General features: G+C 37.5%; 2 protein-coding genes across 2 annotated transcripts in view; one reads left to right on the top strand and one right to left on the bottom strand.

Annotated features, from left to right (window-relative positions):
* The first annotated feature begins 3,480 nt into the window (after positions 1–3,480).
* ppa2 (inorganic pyrophosphatase 2) lies at positions 3,481–8,723 on the top strand. Its single transcript, XM_054604176.1, has 12 exons — positions 3,481–3,720; positions 4,837–4,901; positions 5,021–5,065; positions 5,154–5,207; positions 5,568–5,687; positions 5,935–6,021; positions 6,163–6,289; positions 7,509–7,636; positions 7,795–7,880; positions 7,966–8,035; positions 8,153–8,192; positions 8,296–8,723. The coding sequence occupies exons 1-12, from the start codon at positions 3,531–3,533 to the stop codon at positions 8,316–8,318; spliced, it is 1,035 nt and encodes a 344-aa protein (XP_054460151.1). The 5' UTR covers positions 3,481–3,530; the 3' UTR covers positions 8,319–8,723.
* Positions 8,724–8,847: 124 nt separating this feature from the next.
* The window catches only part of tet2 (tet methylcytosine dioxygenase 2), a 31,766-nt gene continuing 27,476 nt past the window's right edge, over positions 8,848–13,137 (bottom strand). Inside the window, exon 13 of the mRNA XM_054604398.1 lies at positions 8,848–13,036. Within this exon, the coding sequence (XP_054460373.1) occupies positions 11,670–13,036 (1,367 nt within the window). The 3' untranslated portion in view covers positions 8,848–11,669. The remainder of the gene's footprint in view (positions 13,037–13,137) is intronic.

Raw genomic sequence — 13,137 nt, 5'->3', positions numbered from 1 at the left:
GATTAAATGTACATGTACAATGTACTGTAACTTTATATGTTGTATTTTATGTTATATCTTATTCTATGTAAGCTTGTTTTTATTTTCTATTCTCTTTGAATTGCCTTGCTGCTGAAATGTCCTTTATGAATAAACTTGCCCTCAGAGCGTTAAATTCATCCAAGGAGAAGATTTGAGGAGAGCAATGACCCCCAGCTACAGTGTTATTTTACTTTTACTAAAACTAAATGTCCTTAAAATGAAATGCATGTGATATCTCACAGAGACACTAACAATGTTGGACAAGAAAGTATTTATGTAAATGTCGATGATGCAGTAAATCACACTTGCCATTACAGAGAGCTTAATATTGACACAATGAATAAATGTCTTTCAAATGAAGCCAGTTGAACATTTTATTTACACTGTACTCTTTAACCTTAGGAAAAAGCAAACAACCTTTGTACTGCCACAGCAGCTTGACTATACTAAAAGTTTCACGTCCCAATTGTGAAATTGTGAAATTCAAGGACATGAAGCTTAGTGGTTTTTAGTGGTTTTGAAACAACAGGGGTTGTTTGTCAAACTGTGATTATCACATTTTCATATTATTATACACAAGATAAGTTTTGGTTCTCTGTACAAAAATAGATTTTTTCAAGTAAAAACCTATAAATTTATGAAATACAAATGTCATATCTGGTTAGACAGCTTATCCATCAACACACATGCTGCCACAATTCATTTCTGGTCATAGCAACCAGATACTGCGTTCCACGTCAGAACAATGAATGGATGCATTTCCTCCCCATTGAAACCACAAGTAATGAGCACACCCATTGTGTTTTGAGATCACTGTGCAGTGTGCTCACAGCACACCTGTTTAAGTTATATTAGACTAGATGCACACATTTGGCTCTCAACTAGCAGGTCATCAACATGAGACTATGTCTCGCATTGCATTGTAATCACCTGTAAGAAAAAGTGAAGAATTAAACAATTTAACGTTAATTAATTATCTTCATGGGCTAACAAGCACAGATATATTGAATTCAAACATATTAAATGTTCATGTTAGCAGTGTTATGTAACAAAGTAGACTTGGTAAACCATGCTGAACAATCACACACTCTATACAAACATGAAAAAAGAGTAAACTACGTTGTCTCTGGAGTGCTGTCAGCGTGGCGATATTGATTGTTTTGCCCTGAAGGAGCTCATGTGACATAGTGACACTCAGGGTGTGGCTCTTTCTTGACCTGCTCAAAGAGAGAAGTGTACTCTGTTTCACACCTGAGGAAAAAATGTCAGACAATGAAATATAGCCATTAAATTTATACTGCCAACAGAATAAAATTCTGCTTCTACGAAGGACTTCATTTAACAATTGTTTTTTATTTTATTTACAATGAATCTGAATGTGTATTTTTTCAGTTCATTGTTTGTTCTTTCTCCCAGATAATGATTGATTCTTGCTCGATAATTGACTTAAATCAGGTGCCGATTAATTACGAGCCAGATGAGTGAATGGGGAAAGGGAAAAATATAAACACTCTCCGGACTGAAACTGTCTTTTACAGCTACAGACTTTTACTGCAGGCCAGTTGGGCGCCATCACTGTGAGATTCATGGTTGAGTGCTTTGCTTATGGCCACAAAAATTGAAGGAAGGACCGCTCTTCTCATTTGGCTCTCCATCCTGATTTTCCAAATCAGAACAGAATTTAAAGTTGATCAAATACATTTTAGTATTAATGAAGTTGCATTCACAAAAGGAAAAAAAACAATTATAGAAATGTCCTGTTAAACTGAAACACATTGAATCAATAGGTTTTTGTGTTCGGCAGAATCAAAAGTAACCAACTTTTTATGGTTTGTTTGAACAGAGACAATCCTATTCAACAATGAAAGAGACACATCAAGGTCGCTGGGGTGCGTGTTTGTCTATGACGCAATGGATACATATGGACTTTGATCTTATGATGTATTGTGCAGATTACCATCAAATCCATTAACTTCAAGTCATAAAAACAAAAGCAGGGGGACATTAAAGCAAAAAGCAACAGTGACCTTTATGGTTGTTCTCAAAATGGAGACCAAAATTGCCTAGAAAGAAGAGCTAATTATCACTACACTAAGCTATTGAGCATTGGGGAATAGGCTACGTTGTAAAACAAACAAACAAACAAACAAACAAACAAACAAACAAACAAACAAACAAACAAACAAACAGGTGAGCATTTACCTAATGTTAGTGACAAAGGGTCTACAGACTTCTTGTACTTGCTCTTCTTCTACTGGCAGTAATTATAGTGCTATCATAGAGCATGTTCCCATGTATGTTAGCTGTGTGATGGAAATAGCTACAGTTAAAAAGACAAAAAAATAAAAATAAAGGAGAAAAAAAAGATTCAGCAAGGATTAAAGGTGCACACCGCCTAAATTAAGAATTCCTTTATGTTATTTCCGTAGCCTAGGGAATTTCAATCAATATTTGTGAACATGAGCTTCACTTTCTCAAAGCAGGAAACCAGAGAGGTAAATCTTTCATTTCTGAGTTGATCAAGCGTAAAGTCTGGAGCTGCTTCTTACACAACGAATAAGAGACCAAAGGCGCGTCTCTACTTCTTTCTGCAAGCTCTGCAAACCATCTCTGCGGCTGTGAGACTCTCTGCACAAGCTTTCCCCCAGAAGTATAAATTAGGCATTAAGTGTCATCTTTAGGGGCGTTTGTAAACCCAATCTACGCTCTGATGAGTTGAAGAACAGGTAAGTTAAAATTAATCAATTGCAAACTTTCCAATCATTATGTATTAAGCAAAATAAAGGCTCTTGTGCAGAGTTTGTCACCAGTAAGCATAACAATGATTAGGATGAGACTGTAACAATATAACTATGAAAAGTTATATATGGGGCTCAAAATGACTATTTACGCACGCAAAGTAAAACATGTTTCCCAATGAATTGTTTATGGAGCATTTCCATACATTATTATTGATAACAGAACTAATTTGAGTTAAGGCGCATATAGTTTTTAAATTTTGGAGGGAGTTGTTTATTTTGGACTATCTGTCTACCATAGGAATAAGATCTCCATGTAAGTAATATTTTGGGAATTAAATAATACTTTTTTCTTTAATAGGACAGAGACCACAATGTTCCCATTTGTTGGACAAAAATATTAGTTTGCAAAGACTTTAACAATGTGGCTTATCTAGCAAATGTGCCTGGCTATATAGCAGGCAGAAACAATAAAGTTAGTGGATCACAGGCATGCAATGGAAAAAAAATGATAAAGTTAATATTGTAAAATTAATTGACTTCCGGCTGCAACAATTTGTTATCAGAGTAAAGGGTGAACAGTTACTAACCGGAACATATTTGTTTGTTTAGGTGTAGTGACACATGCCAAAATATACAAATTATAAAGCAAACACTCATCCTGGACTGCAATGTCAATGCTTTTATTTTGAAAACCTCTTCAGTGTCCCTCTGGCGGACCTGACATAACTACACGTGAAAAAACGGGAACAGGAACCGAGGGAAGGAGACATGAGACCGCTGCTGCCGCGCTGCTCGCTCGCTTCACTGGCGACAGTTTTCGGCTCAATTTCCGCTTCTCGAAACAAGCTGGTGACACAAACAGCAGCGGTCCCTCCTCTGCTTTATTTCAGAAACACGATGCACTACCAGACGGAGGAGAGAGGACGGCCTCATTCTCCCGACTACCGGATTTATTTTAGTAAGTACTTTGCAGCCACCGTGAGAGGAACCGGTGTGTCCTCTGCATCTCATAGTATAACGGGTTAACGTGTCGGACAGGTAGGCAGGTAACCAGGTAGGCACAGCTCGGCACAGCTCGAGGTAAACGTGTGACCTTTGAGTTGAAAGCACGTGGTTTCCTAAGCATATAGCACTCTCACTACACGGCTTTAAGAATGAAAACACCACAAGTGTTGCAGTTTCCTGTTGTATGGATAGTATAAAGCAACTTCCGGTTTGGGTGATCATATATATATATATATATATATATATATATATATATATATATAAATATATATATACATACATATATATACACATATGTGTGTATATATGTATATATATATAAGATATATACTTTATATATATATATATATAAATTTGCATACATACATATATATACACATATACACGTATGTGTGTGTATATATATATATATATATATATATATATATATATATATATATATATATATGTATGTATATATATATATGTGTATGTATATATATATGTATATATATATATGTGTATGTATATATATATATATATATATATATATATATATATATATGTATGTATGTATGTATATATATATATATATATATATATATATGTATATATATATATAGAGGCATTTAGCAAACTTTGTCTGTCGAGGAAGACCGTGAGATGTGACTGAAAGCTCTGGAAGTAGCTTGTAAGTAGACCCTGAGTCTTTTTTTGTCAAACTATTGTTTTCGCTGTAAAATGTTGTGCTTTGACAAAACGGACAGATGAAAGGACAGGTTCAGAATAACATATTGAGAACAGTCCTAAAGCAAATGCTGTATTTGGCTAAATATGCTCTTATCTTGCAGTGAAATAGTAAGATTTGCAGCCAAAAGTCATGCACATTTTGTAATCATGTCGTTAGCTACACTTTTGTTGTTGCCCATGATGTTACAAATCTAGAACATTAAAAGACACGAGAGACTATACTGACCAGAGATTTCTTTGTGCAGTGTAATCCTTTTATGTACAATAAACTGTCTTCTGGGATTTCTGTTTCTGTACAAGGAGGTTTTATTTAACATTTTTCTTGTTTGTTTTTTCTTAGAAACATCTGAAGGCAAATACATTTCACCATTCCACGACATCTCACTCATAGCAGAGACGGAACAGGTAACTCTTTGATAGCAGAAGTTTTAGTTTCTATTTGATGAATACTGCAGGAAGTTCATGATTCTGTCTACCTAATAACAACGGTATAATTTAATATTCATATGTTTTTATTTTAACAGGACAAGGATGTTCCAACTAAAAAGCCCAAGAAGAATGAAAGTGAGGTAATAATTCAAATATTCAACGTCAGTTTTACCACATGAAACATAGTGTATAGCATTCTCTGCATAAATCTTTCTTTTTCACTTCCAGGTGCTCTTTAACATGGTAGTGGAGGTGCCTCGATGGTCAAATGCTAAAATGGAGGTAACAAGGCTATAGATACAATAATACCTTACTTTTCTTCAAATCATTTGTTGGATTATTGCACTTTTGCTACTTCTGCTTTAGTAAAAGCTGAGATCGATATGTTTAAGTAATAACCGGTGTGTCATTCTTTCATTCAATGATAATCCATTATACATTTTCAAAGAATTTAGCGTAGCAGAAGCCTGCAGCTATTTCATTTATTATTTCATGAGTCTCTAAATGGACGATATCTGACATACCATCACCAAGAAATATCTTGACTAACAGGCCTAAACTGAGCGTCCAGTTTCTTCCAGGGTTAGCACACACTCGCATATAAATAAAAACATACATATTCATAATTGCCTCAATTTCCAGATTGCAACTAAGGAACCGCTGAACCCGATCAAACAAGATGTAAAGAAAGGGAAGCTCCGGTATGTTGCCAACATATTCCCCCATAAAGGTTACATTTGGAATTATGGGGCGCTCCCACAGGTGAGGAAATGCACAGTATGTTATAAGATATTCAGACTTTTATTTTAGTCAGAGACTGACAAATAATAATGCTGCTATTTAAAGACTTATTGATTAATTTTGCTTTAATGAAAAAGGCATAATTTAGTCCACTGTCTTTTTATTTATATTTATTTAATAAGCATTTATTTATTAAGTCAGGAAGTTAGTTGAAATGTTTGCTAGAATTTTATAATTTCTTACATGTTTCTGAACTGTTCATTTTAAGACATGGGAGGACCCAGACCATACAGACAAAGAGACAAAGTGTTGTGGTGACAATGATCCCATTGACGTTTGTGAGATCGGCACCCAGGTAAGACTGCTTTGTGTGTGTGTTGTGTGTGGTGTGTGTGGATATCATCATATGTTTTTACGCACTTTATATAGACTTTTTAAGATTTTCCTAATTGTGTTATTGATTCCTTTGACTGTTTATTTGTAATTTTCTGGTCAGGTGTGCTTTCCAGGTCAGGTGATCCAAGTGAAAGTGCTTGGCATCTTGGCCATGATCGACGAGGGGGAAATGGACTGGAAGGTCATCGCTATCAATGCTAAGGACCCAGATGCAAAAAACCTGAATAGTGAGTGCTTTTCTCAGATCATAAATAATATATACCAGTCAACATCTAAAAACTGTCTTACACTGACCCATGAAATTTAGTTCAGCAACCTGCTGGCATGATCATAAGTCAGGGGAATTAGGATTTTATCTAGACTGTGCCAAACAAGACAATCAAGTAGAAACGTCTTACATCAAAGGAACAGTGTGCAGCATTATGGGGGATCTATTAGCAGAAATGGAAAACAGTACATAACTATGTTTTAATTTGTGTAGAATCCCCTGAAACTAAGAATTGTTGTGTTTTTTTGTTGGCTCCCCCTTCATTTCTACATGGGGAGTGGGTGCTCTTCACAGACTCGGCCATGTTGCACCGCCATGTTTCCACAATCGCCCAGAACAGACAAACTAAACACTGGCTCTGGAGAGGGCTTTTCAACTTTTTTATGTTACCTTTTGGCCTCCACAGTTCTCCCGACACGCTTGTGAAACTGTGGTAACGTGAGCTGCAGGGTGCAAAACCCTGGAATGCAATCTGCAACCACACCACTAGATGCCACCAAATCCTACAAACTGTCTCTTTTTGTGTCTGGAGGTAAAACACCTTTTTAAAGATAAAGCTGCCAAACCAATCTCCAGGACATGTTAGATTTGCCCTTTACCACAAACTATAAAGAGGGTGTAAATGTACCTGCACTGCCAGGTTGAGATTCACGTGATTTGAATCTGAAAATAGGAAATAAAATAAAAGAAACATTAGCAGATCCAATATAGAAGTCTGGTTAGCAGCTCAGGCAGTAACTTCAGTCTGTAGCTAAAACACTAACCGTGAACATACCCTGTGGAGTTTTTACTGTCAACACGGCTTTGTTTACATTCAACGCTTCTTATAAAACATTGTGTGTATCCTGAAGGCTTAACAAACATTTTGAATGCCTTTTTTTTATTATTTACTCCATACAGCATTTCTGAATATTTTTAAGCCTGCATTGTTTACAATACAACTCTAACCTTCTCCTGATGTTGTTTTAATGGGGCATTGCTACTTTTAAATATCTTCTAAACACTTACCATCCTACCTGAGGATCTACATATTCAACATACTCTTATTTGTGTATTTAAATATTTTCCAAATAATAAGTGTGAATGGAGTAGAGTTATATCTAATTCAGACCTAGACGAATAAGTGATAATTGGTCCTCTGTTCTTATTTTTTCTGAATGTGTTTATGTTTTCCTCAGACATAGAGGATGTCCGTAAGAGCCGGCCTGGTCATTTAGAGGCCACTGTCGACTGGTTTAGGAAATACAAGGTGCCTGATGGAAAGCCTGAGAACCAATTTGGGTTCAAAGGACAATTCAAAGACAAGGTACTGAGACTCTGTATCTGTATCACCAAACACATTACAAAGATAAGACATTTGTTTACTCGGGGCCGGAGCGTATCGTGTTTTTCAGTGGCTAAAACTGAAGGGATTGCTCTTAAAGAAATCAAATGATGTGTTTCTCTCCGATTCCCTCTTCATAGGACTTTGCAGTGGAGATCATTAAGTCCACTCATGAGCACTGGAGGGCACTAGTGCAGAAGCAGACAAACAGCGCAGGGATTGAATGGTTAGTTGGTGGAGATAAAACTGCTGCAGTGTGTTTCTGATGTACATATATAAGTGTATTGAACACTATTTACTTTTTTGATCAGCAAAAATATCTCCTGCTATGAGAGTCCTTCTAAATGCAGTGCAGATGAGGCCAGAGATGTGGTGAAATCGGTGAGGACTTCCATATGCTGTTGTTTTTACAATGATTATATTAAACACCATAATAGCATTTAAAGCTGTATTAGGGTTTGGTTTGGTAATTGTCCTGTTTAACTTTTGACACCCCAGGCTCCTGCATTCGACAGCGCACATCCAGTTTCCCCAGATGGTAAGTAAACAATGACTAACCTGCACTCCATTTGGTTTATTTGAGGTATTATGTGTTTCATTACATATATTTGTTTGTGATTCTAAAATCTTCTCTCGCACAGTGGACAAGTGGCATTTTGTCTGAAGACCTAAAGACAACATGGAACCAACAAACCCGTTTGAAGCAGCTGCATCTTTCGATGCAGGTGGATTTATTGTTGGTAAGGCCTCATTCTCAGCTGTATAAAGTGCCATCTAAGTTTATTATCCTGTAAAATGTGTAGTCATCTGATTGTTTTTATTATTATTTTTGGAGTACATCACAAATAATTTTCCTTTCTATTAAATTGTAAATTATATTGTATAAGCCCTGTGGTATTTTTTGGTCAAATATCCAGGTCCATCCTTGTAAAAGACTGAAAGTCATGCTAATATGCTTTAATTTGCCTTCAAGACTTAAGTCAGTTCTTACTAGTTACCACAAACACATCCCTATTTGTATGTAACAATTAAACAATTTCTGTTTCGATAAATAAAAGTGTAAAGTCTGAATATGGCATGATCTCTTTCCACTTTCCTCCGTAATTACACATTTTAAAACTTCAACATGCAGACAATGATTCTCGAGAATTAAGATATTAGTATTAACTTGAGTAACAAATCAAATTGCTTTAAATAAATATAAATTTTATTAAAAAAAACACCCACATCTCAGCAATATCAGGAATGATATAATAAACAGCTTTCAAATAAACTGCATCCATTACATTACAATACTTACAGTATTAATACCCATCCTTAATTCCATTTTTTGTAGCATACCAAACTTCAGGAGAACAAGGGAAGCCTTAAAAAATAAAATGACAGGCAAAAAGTTGCACTTTTTTTTTTTACCCTTAGTGTCTAACTGCAAAAAGACCAAGTGTGTATCAACTGCTAGCTTAACCTTTGAGCCGAGCACATATAGCACACTAGTTCAGCCCAGAAAGTCATTCAAGTAATGTTGACTCCACTCAGAAACACTCTGAAGCATCTTCAAGTATGGCTATGCTTTCAACCCGCTATATCTTAGACACCTTGGCTTTCTTAACCACAACCTGCTACTGTAGCTGGGACCTGTACAACGAAATTTAACATTTTCTTTTCGAATTATTTTACAAAATTGTAACAGTTGAAAAAAAAAAAAAACTAGAACGTCTAATGTCTGCGCGAACAGGATGCTATAACTGTAAACATTGCTGTGACAGTGAGCACACATTTACAGACTTCCTGGATAATCTAACCATGATCATTCTGATAACCTGCAAGAGCTATGAGAATATTTAAAGATATGAGAATCGCTGATAGAGGAGCTGTGGGTCAATTTGACAGAACAGGAAGAACCTACATCAACATCAAAGAATGAGTTGTACTCCTGCAATACAGGTTCCTGGTATGTACAATGTGACATAATTTATTTGTTTTAACACATTTACAATCTATTTAAATAAAACGTTTTGTAATTCTTTATTACATTTTTTTTCCTGAAAAAGAAATGAAGTGCTTTCAGAAAATGAATCTGTTGGAGAGTGGGGTAAGTTGTTTTTCTAACATGACATTCCACTATATATATCGCGTTAATTAAATCAAATAAACAGGGAAGAAAAAAATCATTATACAATTGCTTAGTGGTTATAAATAAATTTAACTATACACAGGCACAAAGATGTGCAACTACGTTAATCACTGCCCTGGTCTTGTCTCATAGCAAAAGCAAATACATTGCTTTTTACTTAGTCAATATCATACTTTCCCTTTAGTCAACTCAGTGCATATATGTTCAAATTACTTTTAAAAGATTACCTTAAAAAATAAGTAAAAACTGCAGGAAAGTATCTATATCCCCACACAATCTTTTTTCTCTCTTTGTGAAGTCAACAATAATCAGATTCAGGATGCACTGGCAAGTACCTGAATGAGAAAAATACCAGATGATTACAGGCAATGAACACAGAATTAGTTGAAAATGTCCCTGATTTTACAGTAACATCAAAGATTCAAGTTCAAGTAATACTTTCTAGCAGATTGATAAGAAAGTAAGAAATGAACTGTTGTGTCTTTTGGTGGCCTGAAGTTGAACTGTCATTATTATTTTGAAAGTAATATACAAAAGGAAGAAAGGAAAATATGTTATAATCCTATTGCCAAACTAGTTTTGAGGTATATGACGGGTTTGTACTGTACATTATTTAAAAGCCTTCCTGCTGTCCAAAGAGTCTCACATTGTATGTTTCTAGTAGGTTGGATAGCACCTTATGATCAGTTAAACCCAAAGAAATACAATGAAATAGGCCATTCATTCTTTACAACACAAAATCTCTAACAGTAATTCCAAAAAGGGAAATTAATTTACTGTACAAATCTCACCTGTTTATCTTACAGTTAGATTACAATAATTAAAGACCCCACAGCAAGCCAGCTGCCCTCTGAAACTGACAATGGGCTTACCCTGTTTCATGTTCCTCAGTGTATAAAAAACACATTTCCTAAGCACCACAGACAAACAACTACATGTAATATTCACAGTCCAGGTTTGTTCAATGAACCTAAGGTGAGGAACATTAAAAAACAGTCGCTGACAACAAAGTAAACCTGGAAAAAAACTGAAATAACAAACATTTTTTTTTTCTCAAAATGTTAGAAATGCACCATAAGAATGGCTCAATTTACAGTATAAATGACAAAGGTAAGCTAAAGAAGCACCAACACAATGATAGGTTAAAAACAGCTTTTTGCATGAACTTTTTAAACCGTTTCATGAATTGCTCATACTATTCTGTTATAAATTCATCAATTTAATTTCAGTGATGCTTAGAAATGAATTACTCTCAATGAAGTGAGTGTAACCAGACTATGATTTTTAAAGGTATTACCAAAACATTTAACGCTCATTATCAAAAAGTGCCCCAAGAACACTGACTTGCCAAAATGATTCTGTTCATTTGATCGTGGGATGATATTTTCAGTGTCCTGTTCATTGGGTGTCACTTGTAGACTGAGTTATGGTGATAGTGAGAAGGCATTTGAATTTAAATAAATGGTAGTAAGCATACACTTTAGCACCGTGAATGTTGTCATTTACAAAGTCAGTGTTTTATGCCAAGAGTACAATTTTTGTAAGAAAAATAAAGCCACCAAAAATGAAACTTTGTTTCCATTAAAAATAGGTCCTTGTGTTTCTGACTGAAGCACCAGAGATGTTGACAGTGTGAATCTTGCAAAAGTTGTCAAACAAAAATAAATACGTCCTTAGCAGGGTCAACCAGTAAAGCTCCATTGTAAGAGAGGTGAACGACCTGATGTGAACGGTGATTTTATATCTCATCTGATCACAGGTTCCTTTTTCTACGTTGTTGCTAACCGGACAGATAGGAAGGAGTGTTTAGGAGAGGCCAGTGGTGCTTGTGGTCTTTGTCATAAATAAAGCACCTTCAATGTTCTTCTTCATGAGTGCTTCTTACACAAACTGACTGTAAGGCCCTGTGACCTTGGTGAAGGCGTACGGAGATGTATTGACATAGCTGTTAGTTGTGCACGACAAGGACCCCTGCATTAGTGCCTGGATAAAACGCTTGTACGGAGGCTCCCCGGTGGATTCCGACTCAACATGCTCACGCTTCGCCCCCTTCTTGCCTTTGCTCGGCGTCCCCTCGCCACCATTCCTCTCTGCGTCTTCCTCCTTCTCTCGAGCCTTCTCCGCCATCTTGGCTTCCCACAGTGCCAAACCATGCTTGGCCTCGTTCATGTTTTTGTGCTGGTAGAAGACCAAGGAGATGCGTGTCGGGTGGGTGCGGTCCGGGTTTTTAACGGGCGTCGTGGCGTGGAGCTCCCGTTTTGCGCACTCAATGAGGACCGACCCGTGGCTCGGTGCCACTGCTACACCACCGATGTCAGGGTCCAAGAAGTTGTGCTCGTTGTCTGACCACACCTCAGGCTTCTGTGGGGTTGTGGGCGTCTGCGGGGTTCCAGGCTCCTGCTTAATACCAGAGCCCATGAGGCTCCCATTGGGCAGACCTAAACCTGACTGTGTTTCAGGGTTCAAACACCCGCCGCTTAACTGACCAGAAAGCATCTGTGGGCGGGGCATGCCCATCTCTGTCTTAATTTGCATATGGAAAGGATCTTGGCCCGGGGTGAAGATTTGAGGACCCCTAGAGAGGTAAGGATTTGGGTATCCTCCAAACTGATTGCCTTTGCTCACAGCAGCGGCATAGTCTAGACCTCCATGAGCTGAGGGTGCTCTTGAGAGGGGGTCCATGAACTGAGGGTCTGAGGCTCCATTGGGACCATAAGGGCTGTAAGGTCTCATGGGGTGAACCGGCCTCATGCTGCAGGCGTTGTAACCGTTCACCTGTAAACCAGGCTCAGCATACCTCGGCGGGTAATTGACCTCATAACGTTGATGTGCACCGTACTGCTGCTCCGAGTAAAGTGCTGGCCGTTGTTGTCGATACATATCCAGGTGCTTTGGGTTTGAAGCATAGTATGGGTGACAACTGTCAAGGGGCATTCCTCCGTTACATTGATAACCTGGATACGGACGATTGGATCCATTTATGTAAGAGTTTGGTACGTGGAGCGGGGAGGGGTAAGGGCTGGCTGGTGTAGGCGGCTGAGGGGGATACATAGTGCCTGGCTTGGAAGTGCTTGGAAAAGACCCAGGGTGGTTGGGGAACCTGGGGTAGCTGGCAACATTTGTTGAGCCAGGATAGGGGGGAAGTATGCTCTGGTGCTGCTGTTGCTGTAGTTGCTGATAATGGGCCCCAAGGGGGTGCGTCGGCTGACCTGACTGTAGGATTGCTCCCACAGCACCTTGAATAGGTCCTGGACAAACAACAAAAAAAAGAAGATAAAGGCCTAAGCAGACAGGAAAAGAATTACACAAATCTCTAATCATGCGTTACTTTTTGTCAATGAATTGCTTA

Source organism: Anoplopoma fimbria, chromosome 9 (genome assembly GCF_027596085.1).
Source record: "Anoplopoma fimbria isolate UVic2021 breed Golden Eagle Sablefish chromosome 9, Afim_UVic_2022, whole genome shotgun sequence".
NCBI classification, from domain to species: Eukaryota; Metazoa; Chordata; class Actinopteri; order Perciformes; family Anoplopomatidae; genus Anoplopoma; species Anoplopoma fimbria.
This window is presented reverse-complemented; position numbering and strand designations above follow the sequence as displayed.